The 23873-nt window shown below is 41.1% G+C and overlaps 1 protein-coding gene across 1 annotated transcript in view; it reads right to left on the bottom strand.

Moving 5' to 3' along the window:
- The window catches only part of APPL1 (adaptor protein, phosphotyrosine interacting with PH domain and leucine zipper 1), a 58085-nt gene extending 46074 nt beyond the window's left edge, over positions 1–12011 (bottom strand). The window contains exons 1-3 of the mRNA XM_039480674.1: positions 11877–12011; positions 4390–4488; positions 3397–3456 (exon numbers count right to left, since the gene is read on the bottom strand). Coding sequence (XP_039336608.1) covers positions 3397–3456; positions 4390–4488; positions 11877–11930 — 213 coding nt within the window. The 5' untranslated portion in view covers positions 11931–12011. The remainder of the gene's footprint in view (positions 1–3396; positions 3457–4389; positions 4489–11876) is intronic.
- Between the last annotated feature and the right edge of the window lie 11862 nt (positions 12012–23873).

Raw genomic sequence — 23873 nt, 5'->3', positions numbered from 1 at the left:
GCAGGAGTACAGAAGGAGAGCGCCCTCGAGGATTCTCAGGAGGATTTCCTCAATCCGGACATGTTAACAAACTTTTCTAAGTAACTACACACAAGTAAATGCATCCCAAGTCCTCAGGGCAATCATCAATTAAAAAAAAAAAATTAAAAACAGTGTTTGCTATTGCTTAAAAAAAGAGCTCAGAGCTCCTTTCCAATTACTCATCATCTGCTCCCTTCCAGCTGCTGAGGGGGGTAAATAGTTAAGGGAGGTAGGTGATAAGGCTGCTGGCTGGGGTGGGGGGCTAAAGTGCTGCTGTCTGCTCTAGGTCTTCTCTCTCTTCTTCTTCTTCTTCATCTTCCCCATCCTCATCCTCCCCCACCATGGAATCCCACCCACCCCACCACGGTCAGGGGGGGGGGGGGTGGTGGGGTGGCAGCCAGCCCCCCCAAGCCTAAAATTCCATGCAGCTCAGCATGTTTTTCCATGTTTTCCGGACCTTCCTTCTGCTTCTTTGGTTCTTTGGCTTTTCTCTGGCTAACTAACTCTCTCTTCACTGCTTGCACCCTGCTGTCCTGCTGTGGCCTTCTTTAGCCGCCTTTTTCTTTCTTCTTTTTTTCATTTTTTTTTTTTCTTTTTTGAACGCAGTTCTGTCCTGCAGCGATCAGATCCCAGTACCTCGATCAGATCCAGTACCTCCATGGTCCATGCTGGGGGCTCTTTTTCATTTGACTGACTGCATTGTTAACTGTGCTGATGCTGTGATGTGTGGTGTGTGATGATGATGATGCCCACGCCCAACAAAAAAAAAATGAATTTTTTTTTTTTTTTTTGCTTTCTACCTGGCCAGTGCAATGGAGAGGAGTTGAGAATGTCCCCAGAGGCGGGTGTGTGCACTGGATACCGCCCGAGGCCACCACCACCCGATTGCCACACATATATTCGATATGTTAATACCGATATTAGCGGCGCTACTCCTCCGGGCAGCAGGCAGAAAGAAATTTATTTAAACCATTAAAAAATCGATAAGGTGTGCCCTAGTGTGATTTGTTTTTTGCTTAAATCGGTTTTATGCTCCTAAAACCGATTTAAACGCCTAGTGTAGACCAGGCTTGAGTCTCTTTTAATAAGAAAAGCAAGCTAATTTAAATTAACATTGCAAACAAAAACACGCTACAAATGTCACATTTTCAAAAGACTAAATCTGTATAATCAACGAATAGTAATACTTGTCATGACTTATACTACTATTACAGAACAGTAGTGGGAGACCATAAGAACGTTCATACTGTGCCAGACAAAGGTCCCTCAAGCCCAGTGTCCTGTCTTCTGACAGCAGCCAATGCCAGGTGCCCCAGAGAGAATGAACAGAATCACCAAGTGATCCATTCCCTGCCACCCACACCCAGACTCTGGCAATCAGAAGCTAGGGTCACCATCCCTGCCCATCTTGGCTAATAGCCATTGATGGACCTATCCTCCATTAATTTATCTAGATTTTTTTTAACCCTATTATAGTATTGGCCTTCACAATATCCTCTGGCAAAGAGTTCCACAGGTTGACTGTGCATTGTGTGAAGAAATACTTCCTTTTGTTTTAAACCTGCTGACTATTAATTTAACTTGGTGACCCTTAATTCTTGTGTTATGAGAAGGAGTAAATACTTCCTTCACACACGTCATTTTATAGACCTCAGTCATATCCCCCTTAGTCGTCTCTTTTCCAAGCTGAAAAGTCTCAGTCTTATTATCTCTCCTTATATGGAAGCTGTCCCATACCCCTAATCATTTTTGTTGCCCTTTTCTGAACTTTTTCCAATTCTAACATATCTTTTTTGAGATGGGGCAACCACATCTACACACCAGTATTCAAGATGTGGGCATACCATGGATTTATATAGAGGCAATATGATATTTTTGTCTTATTATCTATCCCTTTCTTAATTATTCCCAACATTCTGTAACAGCTAGGGACTAGATTAAATATCATAACTCATTTGACAAGAACAAGCTGTGAAAGTTATGATGTTGGCTCCATCCAGGGAAAGGTTTGAAACTAAAATTCCCAGCTTCACACCAGTAACTTATGCAACAACTTGGAATCTCAACAGGGGGTGAGGAAAAAATGGAGAAAAAAAGAACTAAGTTCATATAAATGATCTTCCCACTGCTGTATTCCACAGAAGATGGAAGGAGAGTGTGCAAGGGCTGACTACTTCTGATTTACAAGACTATGACAAGGTGTATAAACCCCCTCACTGGACAGGAGCAACTCTGGCCTAAGGGAGCCCCGCCTCTCCACCCCTGTAGAGCATGCTTGGTTTGGAGGCAGGGTTTAAAAGGCAGCCAGAGGCTGGTGGGCCAGAGGGAAGGGTGTGCCCTGAGAGCTCCAGGGAAAGACATGAGCTGTGCCCACACCAAGCCTGGGAACTGGGGAACCACAGCACGTGGAGACTGTGACCAGGGCTAGAAGCTCAGAAGGTCGTGCTCTTCAGGAATAGATAGTGGCTGGCTGGGATGCACAGGGAGACAGTTTCCCTGGATCACTTCCTGACTTGATACTCATGCAAGGCACCACCAGGTGAGTGAAGCCAAACCAGCCTGCCAAGGCCCTGGGTTGGAAACTGGTGGAGTAGGAAGGCCTAGACTCCAGTAGCCTGCCCCATGAGCTGCAGTGGGGCGCCTGCCTCACCCCATGAGCTGCAGCCCCTAGGTAGGGTGGCTGCCCACAGAGATATTCAAAAAAAAAACAAATTGCCCTCCAGAGCCCTCTATTTCCTCACATTTCCCTTAACGATACTACTGTGCGTATGAAATATCACTCTTCATTCAGTGGGGAAGCAAATTATGGGCTTCAGAATTTATAAAAACTGCTAATTTGGGGTTTGAGATTTCTCCTCCCAATCACTGGAGATTTGTGTGGCTGGGTACAGGCTCCATTCCTCCTCATTGGGTTCCTGGGGAATGGTACATCTTCAGGCCACACAACCTCTTCTTATGACTACTTGAATTATAGTTATCTAGCAAGTGCTCACTGCTTTTGGGCTACTGTCCCTTTAAAATGTCTCTAGATGACTGATGGTCAGCCAAAGACGTTCCTTTTCCTAATATTATTCATGGTGGTGGACCTGAGCTGAGCCTAAAGACTCTGCCCTGTGGAAAAAATCACAGCAAGTCTAGTTTAGCACTCTGCGGGTTCTATGGATTGAGTATCTTCAACACAGAATAGGAAGCAACCCCTGTAGCTGGTGAATATCTTGTGAACCAGCAGCTGCAATGGCTCATTTTGTCTGGATCAGACCTGTGGAGTTTTGCACTTTGCTGTGTGGGAAGAAAAAAAAATTGTACTTTTTTTTAAATAATGTACAAAAGCATTTATTCTGAACTATTTCAAAGGGAAACTGATTTATACTGTACCTGCTTCTCATACTCTTTTAGAAGTTTTGAAGTTAGATGAGTTGCTGCACTTAATTCATTCTGGTTTTAAAAAAAAGGGAAACAGTTTAATCCTATTTTTTCTTCCAATCAATATATACTCTAGGCATTACATTTATGAAGAGGAAACAGGAATATGGAACAAAAGGTTAAAATGGAAATCATCTCAAAACACATATAGCCAGATTTTCAGAGAAGCTGAGACCCACAACTCCCACTGAAATTAATGGGGGGAGGCGGGTGCTGAGTATTTCTGAAAGTCAATACAACAGTACATATCATGCACACTGTAGAGTTATCAGATCCATAAAAATTGGACTTGCCTTCAAATTTGCAATTGTCTTGCAATTTGCAGACAACACAATATTTAGTTCACATCAGCCACCTTAGTTACTGAGTATTAATTACACGTGGGGATGAAAATTGTTAGAACAAACCATTCCATTAACTGGTTACAAACTTCTTAAAATAACTGTGTAGACAGGGACTAAGGAAAGATCTGTACAAGCAGTTTCATACACCTGAACAGCAGAAAGTGCAGAAATAAACACAAAGAAGCAACATGCAGGTAAAAACAAGTGTGTCATGAAAATAAGCCCCCCACACCACCATATTCAAGTAAAGATAAAACAAAATAAGGCAAAATACAAGCTACAGGAACTAATGTTAACAAGATTAAGTGAATACAAGAAGAAACTGTCCAAATGTATTTATTAACTAATATTAATGGCAATTTTTCAGAAAAAAATCATTTAGACATCTAAAGGTGTGTTAAGTGCAAAGAGAACACAACTTCCAACTGACAAATCTTGTTTCAAAACCAGCAGACCTTGGCAAACATGTTATTTTCCAGTTTTCATCTCTAATTTTAACCTATAGTTTAAAAAATACAGTTTATCCATGTTCAAATAAGTTGTTAAAAGATGTTTTTTTATAAGCTTTCTAAATGCATATAGGGAACAGCTATAATTTTACCTGTGCATCATAAATTCGACGCATGGCTTGATACAACTGGTGGATGTAACTGGAAATTGCTGCAGCATCTTCTTCAAACACACCCAGCAAAGAACGTGTCTGTCAAAAATAGAACACAATATGAATTTGTATTACTCTTTTAAAAATCAATTTAGCAAAGAATGTCATGGTATTTCAAAGACATTAAATATGATTTATTTAATGAATGAGGCACTAAAACAGATTTCTTTTTCCAAGTGACAGCAGAAAGACCTCAAAACTAGTAAAAAATATGAATAAGAAAACATGTTTTCTTAAACCCTAATATAGATGCTCATTTTTCTAAAGTTTACAAAAGTTTCAAATTACTGTAAGTGTCTTTATATGTTTCTCACTTGATAGAAGTAGATATGTCAGAGTGAGCAGTCCCCTTTAAGGGAACTGGGCTCAGTTTCATATGTGCCTGGTTAGCCCATCTCCCAGATGACAGGACTGAGAATCTAGAGTCATGCGACAGTCATGTGAGGTGCAGGGCCACAGAATATAATAATAAGCCTGAACTCTATCAGGAAGAACTTGGGGTCAGGCTCTCAAGAATCTAGAGCCAAGAGAGACAGACAGTGGGTTGGGCTCTCCACAGCAGGCTCAAGATGTGGGATAAGCCTGGGGACAGGCCAATGAAAAAAGAAACTAAAGGGAGAGGAATAGACTCTAGGTAGAAAGTGGTCTAGGGAAGTGAAACAAGCATTCTATGAAGTGACAATGGATTGGCGCTGTGGCCAGTCACCGCTTACTGAGGGATCCCTAGACCAAAACCCCAAGTAGAGAGAGAACCTGAGCGCATCACCTGGAGAAGATGGTGCATATGTGCCCTAAGCTTTTCAGTAGCATTACCACCAGAATGGACAGCCTAACTATCTTGCCAGAAAGGGAGACGGTTTACTACACTGGAGAATCTGGTGAGAGGCAGCAAAAAGACATGATGAGCCTGGACTGGGGTAGTGAAGAAGAGCTGTTTTTGTTGGTCCCTGAGAGGGGAAGGACTCTCAGGTGTGGCTGGACAGCTAAACTCTGATAGACACCAAATCACTGGGCTGCCAAAAGGAAAACTGTGAAAGACCATGTCTCCATATCTAGGAAGGTATGCCATATTGAAACCCCATTATGCCTATGTATATTAAGCTTTGCTACATCTTTTTCTAAAAATTTTAAAATACATCCATCCCATAGGCACCAAAAGCATGTGACCATAATCATAATAAACAGGCTTATCATAAACAGCTGAAAGTAACACCTACAGCAAATGCTTAAATGAGAATGAGATAGCTGGTAACTTGTTTGCACTGGAGTGGCAATGAATTTCCTCCAGCAAAAGGCAGATAGTGGTATGTCCACTAGCTTCAGGCCTATTTATTCCAATAGGCCAAAATCCCACATGGGGGAAGAGCAAAGAACTCAGTTTGTTGTGACTCCATTTGGGGCTCTATCAGACCTTCTTCACAGAAGTAAGATGACTTTACAATAAGGTGCTTTCAAATGCCTAGACATTGCAATACGTAAGCAATGCCTTGCATATTCTTGCCACCCCTTAATTTTACCAGCTGCACAAGGTTACTATAGCTTGAAGAAAATCTTCAGCTAAAATCCAACTGAATCTCAGCAAATTGTAAGTTTTGGAGTATAATTTTGTTGCATCTTAAAGGGCAACTACACAGCTGAATAATCTTTATACACAGAATACTTTCTGGAATATCTCCTTAGCAGACAGGAAACATTTGTGAAGCTCATTTAAATTGAGAGCTAAGAAACAAACCTCAGCAACAATGCTTTCTTGCAAAGCAGAATTTTTTTCCATGTTTCTCCTTATCAGACTTTTGCTAACAAGACAATGCAGTGACACTTGAGAAGATAAGTAAAATGCCCTATTTACACAAACATTCTTGAACCTAGCAGTGAACTACTTATACTTCTATTACATACTCCATTTCTAGAGTGTAGGTTTTTGGATTAACTACTTTAATCTATTTTATAATACAAAAGCGTGTACTCTAATTCTACAGTGGAATAAATTATCCTACAATGTATTATGGAGATGTGCAAAGAAAGTACAGTGTGTATGTATGTTCCACAAATGCTAATATCAGATACCCAAATCCTTTAATAAGAACATACCCCAAATGAGTAAGTAATAAGGAAAAAACTTCTGCTTCATTATTTTATTTAACCTGAAACATCCACTTGGTTGTCTGCATAGTACAATTACAAGCCTGATTAAAAGAGCATCATACATAGTGTGCAACTTTTTTCATAATTCATCTCGTTTCTAACTTCTAGAATAACCAGAGGATGTGCAAAATCTGAAGTTATCCTGCTGTATCCTGACAGACTTATACTTACGAAACTTTTAATGTTTTCTAATGGAGACAGAGGGGAAAACATAAGATAGAAACCCTAAGTGCAGAATGGCAGACTCAATACTCTCAAAACAGAATATTAACAGTGGTAGCTGACAGTTTTAAAAGGAAAGAGAATACTAATTTGCGAGGGGGGCAGAATTTACCATTTTGAAATAAAATAATATACCTATATTTAGTGATATTTCCTATTAACATGAAGACTTATTGCAATCTAAAACTCCGTGGTGCAGGGTTCAAATATTCAAGAAAGTGAAACTATATGTAGCAACTAAGTTGCACTGAAGTATGTTTATTTAAAGTTAAACAATATTACATTCACTAATTGGATTTCTATTTGTGATGTGTTTATTACCCTGAACATATCCACTCAGTAACAGAGTATGATAAAACATAGGCCTGTTTCAGAGGGCTTGGCTACACTTGAGAGTTGCAGCACTGGTGGAGGCGTTCCAGTGCTGCAACTTAGTAACTGTCCACACCTGCAAGGCACATCCAACACTGCAACTCCCTGGCTGCAGCACTGGCTGTACACCTGGTCTGCTTGGGGTGTAACGAGTGCAGCGCTAGTGATGCAGCGCTGCTCATCAGGTGTTGCCACACACCAACGCTGTTATTGGCCTCCAGGGTATTAGGAGAAATCCCAGAATGCTTTTAACTAAATTACTCTCTTTGTTTTGTTGTGAACTCCGGGCTCCAGGAGCTGCTTATCTAAGAAACAAACACAGCTCCTGTTTGCTGTGATCAATCTGTAACTGACTGTGAACAATCAAATGAGATAACCCCTGTGAATGAGGCAGGCAGGGGGATGAGTGTTTGCTTGACAAGAGAAACAGCTGCTTATCTGGTCTGCAGGCTGTTTGCAGTTAAGAGTAAGGGGTCAGGAAAATTTTCTGATTTTGCCAGGCAGGGAGCTGATACACAGTGTCAGCTCCAAAAATCTACTCTCTCTCTCTCTCCCCTGCTCCCTGTCACACTACACCCCACCCCCCTCTTTTGAAAAGCACGTTGCTGCCACTTGAATGCTGGGATAGCTGCCCATAATGCATCACTCCCAACAGCGCTGGTAGCTGTGAGTGTGGCCACACACCAGTGCTTTCCCTACACAGCTGTATGACCAGCGCTGTAACTCCCAATGCTGCAACTCTCAAGTGTAGCCAAGCCTAGAAGTCTAAAAAGCTGAAGCTCAGTTACTTTGGGTATGGAGCTTCGCTTAAACTCAAGCTTCCAGCAAAAATCTAATTGGTATTGTATGCTCTCTGGGACAGAAACTCTGTCTTCCTGCACATGTAGAATGTGCTTACCACATTGTAGAAGCTACTGGAATACAGTAAACAGTAATCAACCTTATCTGGTGTCAAAAAAACCACGCTGTCTAGTGAGAGTGATTTACAGGACGCTAGATTTTTTAAAGTATATTGTACATGTCTTAAAATACTACTGCTAATGTAGAAGTCCTTTTGTAGTCTATCAGCACAGTTTTTGGCTATTGTATAGCACAATAGGTTTCAAAGGCAGTTCTTCAATTTGTGCAGGATCTTGCAGTAATGAACTAATGGATATGACTAATTGAACTTTAAATATTACATGCAGCACAGTTTGCTAAACTGCATAAGAACCGATTGTGCTTTTTGATAATCTTATCTCTATCTTTCTTTTAAGATAGTCTAAAGAATACCAAGTGTTTAAAGTTTCTGACATTCCAGAGGCAAAAGGTAGCTTTTTCCTCATTAAAAAAAACACTGATAGCTTTAAGACTTAGTAGAATGTGCAATACTACAAGTTAAAGTTAAACATAAGATTTGTTTGCCCTCAGATTGTAAACTGCGCTCACATATGGCTCAGGAAGGAATTTCCCTGCCTAACTCCAGCACTGCACAACTGTCTAGGTCAGTAGTTCTCAACCTCTTCAATACCATGACTTATGTTACACCAGAAAAGTTTCAGGATCCATCTAGTCATAAAAAAATGGAGTGGTCATGACATTCTGATTGAGAATTCATTACACTTTGTCTTACTCCCTCTCCCCTATCCCTCTGAAGACACAGATTCCAAATGTTACAGTGTGATCCAGTAAAACAAACTGTTCCACTTTGTGGCCTTGTACTGCTGTCTAATTCTGAAATAATGGAACCAGACTGTAAAATGAGACTGTAGTTAAAATAAATAAAACATTTTATTGTTTTTATTTACTTAGCAATGGTCAGAAGTAGGATTCAGGACAGAGCATGGAAGAATGTAAGGAATAAAATTACTTGGTCTCTAATATGTTTTGCTTCAGCCAGCATTTTCTACCCAAACTAATGGTTTTAAATAGACACAACTTTACCCTTAAAAAATCAAAAAATTAAGACCTGTGCCATATGAAAGCATGTAGGCAAATCTAGCAGGCTCAAAAGTGAATAATGATCTCTAACTCAAAATAGACTAGACTAGCTAAAGCCTGCCACAAAACCTCGACCGAATGATTTTCTAGATGATCAACCTGTCTGAAAAACTGTAAAGGGATTAAACAAATTAACTGTATTTTGAATTGGTGTCTAAGTTAACAAGCCATTCTTCCATACAGTGAGTATTTCCAACAGCAACTTACTTTCCTTAAGATTAGTGAAAAAGTGTATTTAACAGAAGGGGGTAAAAACTGTTTACTCTGGATGCTAAATTATCTTGCATTTGATATCTTGAGTAAAGACACTCTGGCTCTGAATAGTCTGTGTGGAGAGCAGAGATTCATTTGTTAAAATCAGTTTTAAAAAACTGGGATATGAAAGAAAAGGCTTCACAGTCAATGTTAGTTCTTTTTAGGATCAGTAGTAGTAAGCTTTTGGAGGGTCAGTCTTTCAGAGAAGACTTAAACCTCAGAGCTTGAACACTTAGGGTAATTAAACACTTGGGGCTTTTCACATGAGCGTTGGCTTAAGCCCTGGCTTCCTGGACAAATCCCAAATGGGTAATTATATTTTGCCTACCTGAATTCCTCTACAATTTCAATGAATAAGGTATTTTTCTTTTGATCCTAAAATATTCAGTAGTTGTATACTTGATTAAACAACTGTTGCCTTTCAGTCCAGAGATAGCTATATTTCAATGGTGGGTGAATTGATCCTAATAGATTCTGGAAAATATTAGTAGAGCATTTTTGTATCTTTGAATAGAAAACAGTATATAAAGTAGTAAAAACACTAATTCGTTTGACTAATTACTATCACGAATACTATTCTAAAAATATTTGAAGTACTTTGATTAAAATTCTATCTTTTAAATGCAAGTTCAGAGGTGGTTTTTTTTTAGTATTTAGAACAGGGGTAGGCAACCTGCGGCACACAAGCTGATTTTCAGTGGCACTCACACTGCCCAGGTCCTGGCCACCAGTCCGGGGGGTTCTGCATTTTAATTTAATTTTAAATGAAGCTTCTTAAACATTTTAAAAACATTATTTACTTTACATACAATAGTTTAGTTATATACTATAGACTTATAGAAAGAGACCTTCTAAAAACGTTAAAATGTATTACTGGCACGTGAAATCTTAAATTAGAGTGAATAAATGAAGATTCGGCACACCACTTCCGAAAGGTTGCCGACCCCTGGTTTAGAATATTAAACACAGGATTGTTCTTAGAGTTTATTTTTCCTTCCACCACTCCCATGAGTAACAACATATTTTAAAACTTAAGTGATGTTGTCAAAGTTCCTCTGGAAACTTCTCTGTCCACTTAAGCGATGTTGTCAAAGTTCCTCTGGAAACTTCTCTGTCCACTCCCTCCTTCTGCACTTACTCTTAGATCAATACTGCTAATATGTAGCAATATGGTATGATGATTTCAAAATGTAGGATAGTCAAATCCTTTGTGGTTTTTCCCTTCACATTTTAAGAAGTCCCTATAACCATTTTAGTTAAATATTTTAAAATAGTCGTTTTTAATAAAAATGTCCATTTTACATAAGTAGCACTACATAAGACTCACCACCTTGCTAAAAATCCTAAATTAAGTTCAGAAATAGCAATATGTGCACACTGTCAAAATATTACAAATCATCCTCAGTTACACTAATAAATCAAAGTCTGTCAGTCAACATTGTTTTATAAGCTGACATTTGCCAGCTAATTGTGTAATAAGAGCAATGTTCATTTAGCATGAAATATTATACATTAGTGTTTTATTGTTCACAAAGTCAAGAAGCAGATTACAAAACAGTATCTGGTTAACTCTGGTGACAGCTGGCAGCATTTATGGATATTCTGCCTTCTTAATATCAAGCAGCAACTGATGAACTAAACAGCAAAAACTGAGTGAAGAAATCAGAGTAATTAAAAAGCTGTAAATCAATAGCATGTATTTCCAGTCTGGGCACAGCTCTCAGAAACACTTCATGAATCCAAGCTGTCTTCATAATTTTTTTTTTTTAAATTCTACAATGTAAAAGTTTTGGTTAAGACATTCCACGGGACTCAGATTAACAAAACCTCTTCTCAAATTGACAATGTGAATGAGTAATATTTCAAAATAAAATGGCCTGCATTTTCAGTTTAAGCTCCTAGGAACAGGAGCCTCGCACATTAAGCATCACACAGCTGCAGCGCTGTTTAAGTAAGAGCACGGCCTTTAATATTGCCTAACTAATCACTAGTCAGAGCACACCTGCAAGGTAGGGATGACGTGAGGGGGAAAACTGACACGCATGGAGTGACTGCCTCCCTGCCCCCCAAGCTTACACATCTACACCGTGGCAAAGTTGCGGGGTAAGCTCGGAGTCTATTAATGGCTTGACGCTGCTGTGGCTCACAGCATCCGAGAGACCTCCCCGCACGAGCAAGAGTGAAAATACAAGCGGGGCGCTCCTGCACCCTATGCCAGGGGCTGGTCCCCAGGCCCCTGGGAGCTCGCCCCGGACATCACAGTCTCGGCTTCCTGCCCCTTCACCGCACCCACCCAGTCCCTCGACATCCCCCCGGCCCGAGCTACAGAGCCCGCGCGCCCCAACCTGGGGGCACCACCGGGCGCGGAGCCCCTGGGCCCTGGCTCCAAGCGGCGGCAGCCCTGTCCCCGCGCAGAACCCAGGCCCGGCCCGCCTGGGCCCCTTTCCTCTCACCTGGGGACTGTCCTCCAACGTCTCCTCAATGGGCAGCTTGTCAATCCCGGGCATGGCGATGGCGGGGTCTCTACGGGCCGACGCGCCCACAAACCCGACCGAGCACCCAACACTGAGCCCCTCCCCCCTCCGTCAGCACAGCCACAACCCTGGGCCCAGCCCCGCCCCGGAAATCCCGCCCCCTCCGCCGCCTTCTCATTGCTCAACGGAGGCGTCACTCTAATTACAGGTGAGGGGCAGGCCTAGGAGAGAGGGCGTCGAGTGACGTCAGGAGCGGCTCCGGTGGTACTGCGGCTGCCCGCCCTCTCTCAGGTGGGGGGTGGCTGAGTCTGCTGCGTCTGTCTATGCTCTCCCCGCTCAGCACCGCGGGAACCAGGCCCAGTTCCGGGCGGCGCAGGCAGGCTCGTGCCACGGCCTCGTCAATCCAGCTCCGCCCTTAGCCGGGGCGACTCCTTCCCGCAAGGAAGCGGCCTCGTCATCGCCCCGCGAGTCCCCGTCTCTGTCTATAATCACACCCGTACCCAACGTGGGTGGGTTTACAGGCGCAAAAACTGCAGGGAGCAGGTCTTGGCTGTTTCTGAGGGAGAGACGCACACTGGGACTTCACTTTCCCCCTTAAAGTGCCGGATGGTGGTTGTGCTTTTCTTCTGCTCAGGCATTTAGAATTTCACATGGTTCTGAACCTTTCTGAATCTGATCACTAATTCCTCATAGGACGGAATATCCCCACCCCTTTCTACACTGCATCTTCTGTTTAACACGTGTTGAATACAGTGACTCCCCAGCATGGTTTGAACCAATATGTTCCAATTGTGTTCTGAAGCCCTAGTTGCATCCTGCTATGGAAGTTAGCCTCAAACATATTTTTGAGTGTCAAAGTCGTTTGTAATAATTCCTTTTAACTCTGTTTGGACATGGTTTTAAAGCGATGTTCTGCTTTGTATAGCACAACAGAATTAGAAAACGCTTTTCAAACATGCTTGTAGCTAACTGCAGTTGTTTACTAGAAGGACACATTGGCCTGGCCTGTTCCTCCCCCTCTTCCCCCACAATCATTCTTCAAAGGCCCTTTTTACAGCTTTGTGACTAGAACATCTTGACCTTGAGTATTGTATTTGTGTGGTTCCTGTAGATGTTAAAATGGATATCTGAGAGGTATGTGATATTCATACCCTAATTGTTAAACATTTTAATTTCAACTCCATTCAAAACAGGAAACAATGTGTGAAATGAAATACAGCAAAAATATAAATTCAAACATTTGAAAGGCTAATGACAGGGAAAAGACAAAGAGATAAAATACATTTGAAATTGTAAAATAATAGTTTTTTAAAAAGAAATTATTTGATATCATTGGTGGGGAAAAAACAACCACAAGAACTTTTGATGGAAAACCAGTAACATTTGAGTAAACTGGTTATTATTAGGGGGTAAAAAGAAAGGGAACTGCTTCCCCTTCTCAAGAGAAAGAGAGACATTATATGTCAGGCAAGAAAAGAAGGGTAGGAGAATTTACATTGTTAAATAAACTCCAGTGAGTGTTGTGCAAAGTTAGGTTAGAAAGTGTGATAAGTCTGTTAGTGGAGCAAATGATTAACTGTACAGTATTTTCATTGTGATAAAAAATTGTTTATCATTATTTATTTAAGATTCCATATTCTAAAAGAATTAGATGAGATGTAGCCATTAAATTGTGTAGTGGTTGGGGAAGGAAACTAGAAGTAAGAACTTGGGTTCAACTGGTTTAATTCCCAGTTTAGCTACTGACTCATTATGTGGCCTGAGGCATGGTCACTTAACCTCTTTTCCTCATCTGCAATGTGTGACTAATCTTGCCTATCTCACAAGGATGTTGTGAGGATTAAGATTTGCAGTAACATTCTGATCTATCTAGTTCTCAAAATTAAAATTTTATGGATATGCCATACACTAATTCACAATCTATAAATGTCATGAATGGCTTTCCTTTTTTGAAATTAGTCAACTAGTGACCATTTAGTACTGCTGTCAAATCATGGGGATTTTTTTACTGGAGACACTTTGTCTATTTTGTACAATATGTGAGATTGAGGACGTATTTCCTTAGCAAAATCATATATGGTAGCAAGTTGGACTGTGGAAGTGGAGTTTCTGTTGCATGTCTCATCTGTGCACCTTTTTAGATGGCAATATTTAACATTTATTTTCTTTTAGTTGCCATGAAGTGAAAATAATACATCTTAAATTAGTGCTGAAGAGATGGAAGTGTGCTACAACAAAACCACAACAGATTTGGCATTAAAATGTAGAAATTTGATTTGGCATGCAAAATAATCTCAACAGGCACATGAAAACAGGGCTCAGTCCTGCTCCTGTAGAAGTTAGCAGTAAAACGCCAATTGACTTCAAGATGGTTTCTTTTTTTATTATACCCTGCAACATAAGGGGACTTAGCTGTTTGAAATAGATCCCTTGAATAAAAAAATAAGATTTGTTAATTTTCTAGTAATGTTGTTTGTATTTTGCAATTTTTAGAAGGCAATATTATTCATATATCTTTAATTTGTTGAACAAGACTAACACTAGGAACCTGGGAACCCTAGATGGCAGTATTACTTTAAAAAAAAGTCAAGAATTATAACATTCAAAAACCAGTTGGAGAACACTTCAACCTCCCTGGCCACTTGATTACAGACCTAAAAGTCGCAATCTTACAACAACAAAAAAATCAAAAACGAGAGACTGCTGAATTGGAATTAATTTTCAAATTGGACACCATTAAATTAGGTTTGAATAAAGGCTGGGAGTGGATGGGCCATTGCACAAAGTAAAACTATTTCCCCATGCTTAACACCCACCCACCTCCCCGCCCTTCAGTTCCTTATATCTCCTTGTCAAGTGCTGGAAATGGGCCATTTTCATTACCACTACAAACAGTTATTTTTGTCTCCTTCTGACAACAGCTCACCTTAACTGATCACTCTCCTTATACTGTGTATGGTAACACCCATTGTTTCATGTTCCCTGTGTATATATACATCTTCCTTCTGTATTTTCCACTACATGCATCCAATGAAGTGAGCTGTAGCCCACGAAAGCTTATGCTACAATAAATTTGTTAGTCTCTAAGGTGCCACAAGTATTCCTATTCTTTTTGCGGATACAGACTAACACGGCTACTACTCTGAAACCAGTATTACTTTAGTTTCGGTTCTTCAAACACCATCTGAGTTCAACTGAGGCCTGGTCTACACACTACTAGGTTAGGTCGAATTTAGCCGCGTTAGGTCGATTTTATAATGAATGCATCTATACAACCAACCCTATTCTGCTGACCTAAAGGGCTCTTAACATTGACTGCTGTACTCCTTCCCGATGAGGAGAATAGCGTTAAAATCAACCTTCCTGGGTTGAATTTGGGTTAGTGTAGATGCAGTGCTGTGCAGTTCGATGGTATTGGCCTCCAGGAGCTATCCCAGAGTGCTCCAATGTGACCACTCTGGACAGCACTTTCAACTCCAATGCACTAGCCAGGTACACAGGAAAAGCACTGGGAACTTTTGAATTTAGTTTCCTGTTCGTTCAGTGTGGTGAGCTCATCAGCACAGGTGACCATGCTGTCCAGAATCGTAAATGAGCTCCAGCATGGAGCGAATGGGAGACACTGGATCTGATTGCTGTATGCGGAGAAGAGTCAATGCAGGCAGAACTCCAATCTAGCAGAAGAAATGCTGATATATATTCCAAAATCGCACAGGGCATGGTGGATGGAGGCTACACCAGGGACACACAGCAGTGCTGCATGAAAATTAAGGAGCTCAGGCAAGCCTACCAAAAGACAAGGGAGGCAAAACAGTCACTCCGGGTGAGAGCCCCAGACATGCCGCTTCTATGATCAGCTGCATGCCATTCTAGGGGGGGACCCTACCAGTACCCCACCACTCTCTGTGGACACCTGCAAGGTGGCAGCCTCACACAACAGGGATGAGGATTTTATGGATAAGGAGGTGGAGGAGGATGCGCAGCAGGCAACTGGAGAATCTGTTCTCCCCAGCAGCCAGGACCTTTTCCTTACCCTGGAACCAATACCCTCCCAGGGCGTATTGTTCCTGGCCCCTGAAGGCGGAGAAGGCACCTCTTGTGAGTGCACATTTGTAATGACACTACAGGGGTTAAAAGAAATTGTTTTTAATGTTTGATTTGACCTGAAAAATTGGGATGCATTCACAGCCAGTACAGCTACTGGAAAAGTCTGTTAATGTGTCTGGGGATGGAGCGGGAATCCTTCAGGGACATCTCCATTAAGCTCTCCTGGAGGTACTCTGAAAGCCTTTGCAGAAGGTTTCTGGGGAAGGCTGCCTTATTTCATCCTCCATGGTAGGATACTTTACCACACCAAGCCAGTAGTATGTGGTCTGGAATCATTGCAGCACAAAGCATGGCAGCAAATGGTCCTGGGTTTTCGTCACATTCATGCAACATTTGGTCTTTATCTTTCTGTCAGCCTCAGGAGAGTGATATCATTCATGGTCACCTGGTTGAAACAGGGGAATTTTTGTAAGGGACCAGTAATCCCCTCTATTTGGTGATCCCTGACACATTAGACCCTGGTCATGCTGGGCAGTTTGCGCTTGGCTAAACGGGATCATCCCAGAGAATAGCCATGCCCCAAAACCGCAGCCCCTCCTTTTAAACAGCAAACCCAACTGGCATTGGTTGCTGTGGGAAAGGACGGCACTGCAGTTTGAAACCATTCCCAAATGTTATGAAAGTGGAGGAAGCCAACCCCATGTACCCTTTGGCTTACCATGACTGCCTGGAAACCAAATTCTGTTGCCCAGCCGTGTGTGATGTGTCACCATACTGGCAGCTGCTCAATATAAAAGGCAAAATGCAACTTTGTGCCTAAAACACACGTGCTGTCTGCTGTGAATTGCTTGATTCACTATGAAAGAGTCTCCCTTTTGTTCTCAGAAATGTATCATCTTAAAATCTACTCTCCCTTTTTTTCCCTCCTGCAGCTGCAAATGTTTCTATGCTCCCCACATCAACTCCGTCCCTGAGGTTATCGCAGATTAGAAGGCGAAAAAAAACACACTCGCGATGACATGTTTTCCGAGCACATGCAGTTCTCCTGCACTGATAGGGCACAGCTGAATGCATGAAGGCATTTGGTGGCAGAGACCAGGAAAGCATACAGTGAGTGTGATCGGAACATGCAGGAGGAGCTGCTGAGGCTAATGGGGGAGCAAACAGACACGATGAGGCGTCTGGTGGAGCTGCAGGAAACGCAACTAGAGTACAGACACCCGCTGCATCCATTGTGTAACTGCCTGCCCTCCTCGCCAAGTTCCATATCCTCCTCACCCAGATGCCCAAGAACGTGGGGTGAGAGGCTCTGGGCCCACGGCCACTCAACTCCAGGGGATAGCCCAAGCAACAGAAGGCTGTCATTCAAACTGATTTGTAGTGTGGCTGCAATAAGCAATGTGACCTTGTCCTTCCCTTCTCCCCCACCCCACCCTGTTATCAAACCCTGTGTACACCCGGCCTACCTTTTACTAGTCAGCGTTGTCAGTAATCAAGGTTTTGGGGTTTTTTTGTTTTGTTTTTTTTATAAATAAAGAATTAATGGATTCAGAACAATAGGGACTTCATTTCCTGTGCCAGCTGTGGTTGAAGTGGGAGGGCGGGTTGGATTACAGGGAAGTACATTCACCAAGCGGTGTGTGTTTGTCCTTAATGCAAACCCGCCCAACTGTCACACCGTAGCCTGGTCATGAAACTTTTTCAAAGCCTCTCTGATGCGCAGCATGCCTGGGTGTGCTCTTCTAATTGCCTTGGTGCCTGGCTATTCAAAATTGGCCGCCAGGCAATTTGCCTCAATCTCCCACCCCGCTATAAATATCTCCCGCTTGAACACAGCAAGTATCAATAACAATGGGAATATTGCTTTTGCTGAGGTCTAACCTACTCAACAGACTGTGCCAGCACCTCTTTAAACGTCCAAAGGCACATTCTACCACCATTCTGAACTTGCTTGGCCTATAGTTGAACTGCTCCTTACTACTGTCCAGTCTGCCTGTGTACAGCTTCATGAGCCATGGGAGCAAGGGGTAGGCTGGGTCCCCAAGGATAACTACTGGCATTTCAACATCCCCAACGGTAATTTTCTGATCTGGGAAGAAAGTCCCTTCTTGCAGCTTTCCAACCAGCCTGGAATTCTGAAAGATGCGAGTGTCATGCACCTTTCCCGACCATCCCACACTGATGTTGGTGAAACGGTCCTTGTGATCCACCAGTGCTTGCAATACCATTGAGAAGTATCCCTTGCGGTTTATGTACTGTTTGGCAAGGTGGTCCGGTGCCAAGATAGGGATATGCATTACGTCTATTGCCCCACCACAGTTAGGGAATCCCATTGCAGCAAAGCCATCTACTATGACCTGCACATTTCCCAGAGCCACTACCCTTCTTAGAAGGGTATTGATTGCCCTGGCTACTTGGATCACAGCAGCCCCCATGGGACATTTGCCCACTGCGAATTGATTCCCGACTGACTGGTAGCAGTCAGGCGTTGCAAGCTTCCACAGGGCTATCGTCACTCGCTTTTCAACTGTCAGGGCAGGTCTCATCTTGGTATTCCTGCGCTTCAGAGTGGGGGAAAGTTACTCACAGAGTTCCATGAAAGTGGTCTTACACATGCGAAAGTTTCATAGCCACTAGGAATCATCCCATACCTGCAATGCTATGCGGTCCCACCGGTCTGTGCTTATTTGCCGGGCCCAGAATCGGCATTCCACTGTATCAACATGCCGCAATGCCACCATATCCCAATTGCCACATCCTGTGCTTTCAGAAACTTGTGTGACCACAATCTTCCTTGTGCTGGCAGCTCCTAGCCAGGCTCTGCACATACTGCAGGATAATGTGCGAGGTGTTTACAATGCTCACAAAAACAATGTGTAGCTAAGCAGGCTCCATGGTGGATAACCCAGGAAAAAAAGGCATGCAATGATTGTTTGCTGTTGCTTTTAAGGAGGGAGGAAGGGAGGGGGGAGACTGATGACATGTACCCAGAACCACCTGCGACAATGTTTTTACCCCATCAGGCATTGGGAGCTTAACCCAGAATTCCAGTTGGCAGAGGGGACTGTGAGATAGCTACCCACAGTGCACCACTCCGTGAGTCGATGCTAGCCACAGTATTGAGGATGCACTTTGCCAACCTAATGTGCTTAGTGGGGACATGCACAATCGACTGTATAAAATTGTTCTCTAAAGATCGACTTCTATAAAATCGACCTAATTTTGTAGTGTAGACATGCCCTAAGACTCAATGGCTGAATGCTGGCCTCCTTTGTGAAAATACTCCTGAGAGCTATCACATCTGCTTTCTTACCTGGCAAGGCCATTATGTACCAAGTCCTGCAAGTTGCTGAGTACATCCTACTGGGAGTTGAAGGCATTCAACCCCCAGAAACTTCCTCTGGTTGTAGGAAGCTTGCACTGCAGGGCAGGAGGGGCTTGGGTGCAAGCAGGGAGGAGAGGTGAAGATCAGTGGGGAGGTGAGGGGAGTTCAGATTTAAAGGGGTTGGGCTGATGGGTAGCAGCCCCCAGTACAATGACCCCTCCCCCCAAGCCCACCTCCGCATCAGGAGACCCCCGAACCCACACTCTGCTGACCTGAACCCCCTGCATTGGGAGACCCCCACCCCCACCTGGACACCCACCCCACTGAGCCCCAACCAGTCACACCCTGACTCCCTACCCCCATCAAGCCTCACTCCCCCAGGCTCTTCACTGCCTGAGCCCTAACCACCTTCACATGGACTCCCTTGCAGAGTCTCCACCTGCACCCCCTGCTGAGCTGCCCGCACCCTGCTTGCGCCACACAGAACCTTGGTACTCTTGAGGGAATTCTGCGCCAAACAATTAAAAAATTTCAAATTCTGCAAAGTTCTGCATATTTTATTTGTCAAAATAATACAGTAACACAATAACAATACAATCACACCATTTTCAATTATTTTGGCAATTTATATCAAAATACTTGTCAGCAAATAATTGAAAATGGTGTGATTATATTGTGTTACTTTATCAAATAAAATATGCAGAATTTTAAAATATTATGCACAGAATTTTTGATTTTTTTGGTGCAAAATTCCCTCAGGAGTAAACTATGTAGACCTTTTAGCAGTTGCTTTTAGGGAGGTAAGGAATATATAATTAAATGCTCCTCTTATCGCTACTGACACTTATCTTTCTAGAAAGTTCTTTAGTAGCCCTTTAAAGATAAATAAGATTTCATTGCATAATTTATTTTTACAAAGCCAGTTACCACATTTTGGACTTCTTACAATTCATGTTTCTAAGATGATTCCATCAAGCCAGCATTGTAAATGAGACATTTACTTTCCTTATAGGTCCTTGTCCATATTTTTTTTAATATGCCATAGGTATAAGTAATGGGCTATGTTTGAAGGCCAGCCATTATTTGTATTATAGTCATTAATGGCTTTCTACACTAGGAAAAAATCTGACCCATAATTCTCCATGCGTGCAGCAGTATATGATTTTTGGTCAGATTGATATACTGAGCCTCTCATTATATTTTTTGTTATATTTAAAAAAGAATACCAGTGCCTTCTGCAGTAGTAGGCAGTGTTGTGAACTCTTGAGATTTTTATCACAAATCTCATGTTTGGTGATTTTCCGAATTCTCCAGTTCCCAGTCATGAGATTACATGAAAATCTCAGCTCTCATTTTTTTTAAAAACAAGCTTCTAGCTCTTATGATTATGGAGAAAAGTTCTGCATATTTTATTTGTCAAAATAATACAGTAACACAATAACAATACAATCACACCATTTTCAATTATTTTGGCAATTTATATCAAAATACTTGTCAGCAAATAATTGAAAATGGTGTGATTATATTGTGTTACTTTATCAAATAAAATATGCAGAATTTTAAAATATTATGCACAGAATTTTTGATTTTTTTGGTGCAAAATTCCCTCAGGAGTAAACTATGTAGTCCTTTTAGCAGTTGCTTTTAGGGAGGTAAGGAATATATAATTAAATGCTCCTCTTATCGCTACTGACACTTATCTTTCTAGAAAGTTCTTTAGTAGCCCTTTAAAGATAAATAAGATTTCATTGCATAATTTATTTTTACAAAGCCAGTTACCACATTTTGGACTTCTTACAATTCATGTTTCTAAGATGATTCCATCAAGCCAGCATTGTAAATGAGACATTTACTTTCCTTATAGGTCCTTGTCCATATTTTTTTTAATATGCCATAGGTATAAGTAATGGGCTATGTTTGAAGGCCAGCCATTATTTGTATTATAGTCATTAATGGCTTTCTACACTAGGAAAAAATCTGACCCATAATTCTCCATGCGTGCAGCAGTATATGATTTTTGGTCAGATTGATATACTGAGCCTCTCATTATATTTTTTGTTATATTTAAAAAAGAATACCAGTGCCTTCTGCAGTAGTAGGCAGTGTTGTGAACTCTTGAGATTTTTATCACAAATCTCATGTTTGGTGATTTTCCGAATTCTCCAGTTCCCAGTCATGAGATTACATGAAAATCTCAGCTCTCATTTTTTTTAAAAACAAGCTTCTAGCTCTTATGATTATGGAGAAAAGCTTGAAAACACAAACTCTAGAGGTCACAAACCAGAAGGCAAATGAAAAGAACCCAAAATTTACTTATTTTCAAAACTGCATAATTTTTAAGTCATTCTCATGGTCTTTTGAGGCTTGAAATGATTTTTGAACTCTCAAATTGGCAATACTGGGTAAACTCTTTGATTATGCTAATCCTGTCAGTATAATTGAACTATACTTACAAAATTATGAAAAATGTTCTCTATGTAGCATTACTGTTTCACAGTTCTCTGGATACGCAAGCCATTTTATTCAGCAAGGATAAAATTCACCCCTGTGTAGTGGGCCAATACAAGGCCTATGCCTAACTTAAATCCAACATAAGTGCTCAAAATTGAGCTGTGTGGTCACAAGGGCACTTATCATGGTATAAATTAAATTCCATCCTGATTAAATTTATTCTTCAAAGATTTATGTTCTTCATAATCTAGTGTAATAGGTACACTGTCTTGCATCTTTATTTTAATATTTTAATTTTTATGAAACCTTCAGCACATGCTTTTGTGAATCGATATAGATACTTTGTGTATGCTTCCTTGTGCTATCTCATCAGCTCCTATCTCATCTCTCAAGGTTAGCAGGGTCTGGCTGGGTCAGTCCTTGGATAGGTGAGATCTTCATTTAATAGATAATGTGGTCAATGATGTTGGAAATTGTGATTCAGTACGTTGGAACTCAGTACCTTAAGTTATTACTGAAGCAATACCTTATCATGGTGTTAGGGGGCACTATGCTTCAATAGCTGCTGTCTTACAGGAATGACAGTGCCAAGAGCAACAGGATGAATATATAGTTCGTGAATGATCTTTTCAGATATGCTTGAAATGATGGGTGTATCATATAGATCTTTAATTTCCCAGAATTTCATGGTCTCCTTAACTGTATCAGAATAACAGTTGCATGTTTCCATATGGTGGATATTTATTTGAGCAAAATTGTGGAAATAGATTTATATCCAACTATATGTTTATACAGGAAGGTGACAGAGCAGGGATAAATGCCAACAAGAGGTCTTGATTCTGAGCTTGAATGCACACAGCTCCAGTTGGTGATCTACCTGTGTGCATCGGAGGTCAGAACTTGATTTAAAGGTTGCAAACTCTGAATCCTCCTACACTTACATTTAAAATTCTATTTAATTTTTGCAGCTTTTTTCAAATAAAGTTTTAGAATAAGAAAAAACAGGGAAATATGTAGAGAGATGGTCCAGAACCAAAACCTTGATCCAAATACTCCTGAGCTTTGATGGTGTTTGAGACTCGAACCTGAATCCAGATTTGAATTTTATATATGTCACCTTCCTTATAATGGGCCAGATCACAACTCTGGATTCAAACAACTGTGAAATTTGTAAAAATGCTTGAACTCCTCTCCAATTCTCTATTTTTGGTTATTTTAAATATTAGCACTCATGACTGAAGTAAACACCCATTGGTTTAAAACAAATAAACAAGAGATTACGGTGAAAGGTTGGTAGAAAAAAGTGTTCTGACTTTAATCAAGAAATTAAAATACAGTAATTCCATTACTTTTTAAATGTTTTATACAAATGTTTTAAAGAACATTTTGAGATTTTCACATTACTATCTTTTGAGAAAGCTGCACCAAAATTATTTTAATAGGAAAACGAAGCAAGTGAATGCGTGAATTATTTATTTAAATACTTGGTGCAACTGTACCTGTTAACTAATCCAGGCACTTGGAAGGCAATTACACTGAGCTTTGACAACATTGCCAACCCACTGCAGTGTGCCTTGTGCCAAACACTATTGTTGTTTTATTGACCACGTTCACCATTACATATGCATATGAAAAAACAGAGGCATTTTCATCAGGATTACCCTAATAGCATTAAGAGATTATTTTTAAAATTTCCTTGGAAGAAAATTCACTTAAATGAGATTACTTATTACTTGACTGGTTTCCTATCATGCTGCTATGTTTAGGTAAGTGGAGTCAATTAGACTATAAAGTTTTTAAAAAAACTGATTTTATACATTAATGATTTCAAATAAAAGGGAAGTACTATATTTGTGCATAGCTTCTTTTGAGAAAGTTAAGTCGATGTTCTGGTTAGAAGAGATAACACTTTTTGTCCCTCTTGGTGGCCCCCCTAGTGTCACCATTAGTTGCTAATTACTTGCAAACAAATAAACAATTAACTCCTCGTGCCTCTTGGTGGGAGAGTCTTCATTGACATGCTAAAACTTTCTAATAAAAGATTTTAATTAATGACGTTGCAAATCCAACCCCCTTGCCAACACAGCTATAAGGAGGACCTGCAAGAAAATGCAAGTACAATTCATGTTGTGCATAGGACTTAAGGTGAAAGA

The sequence above is a fragment of the Mauremys reevesii genome, linkage group 7, assembly GCF_016161935.1.
Source record: "Mauremys reevesii isolate NIE-2019 linkage group 7, ASM1616193v1, whole genome shotgun sequence".
Lineage (NCBI taxonomy): Eukaryota > Metazoa > Chordata > Testudines > Geoemydidae > Mauremys > Mauremys reevesii.
Note: the sequence above shows the minus strand (reverse complement) of the source record. Positions and strands in the feature narration are given on the sequence as shown.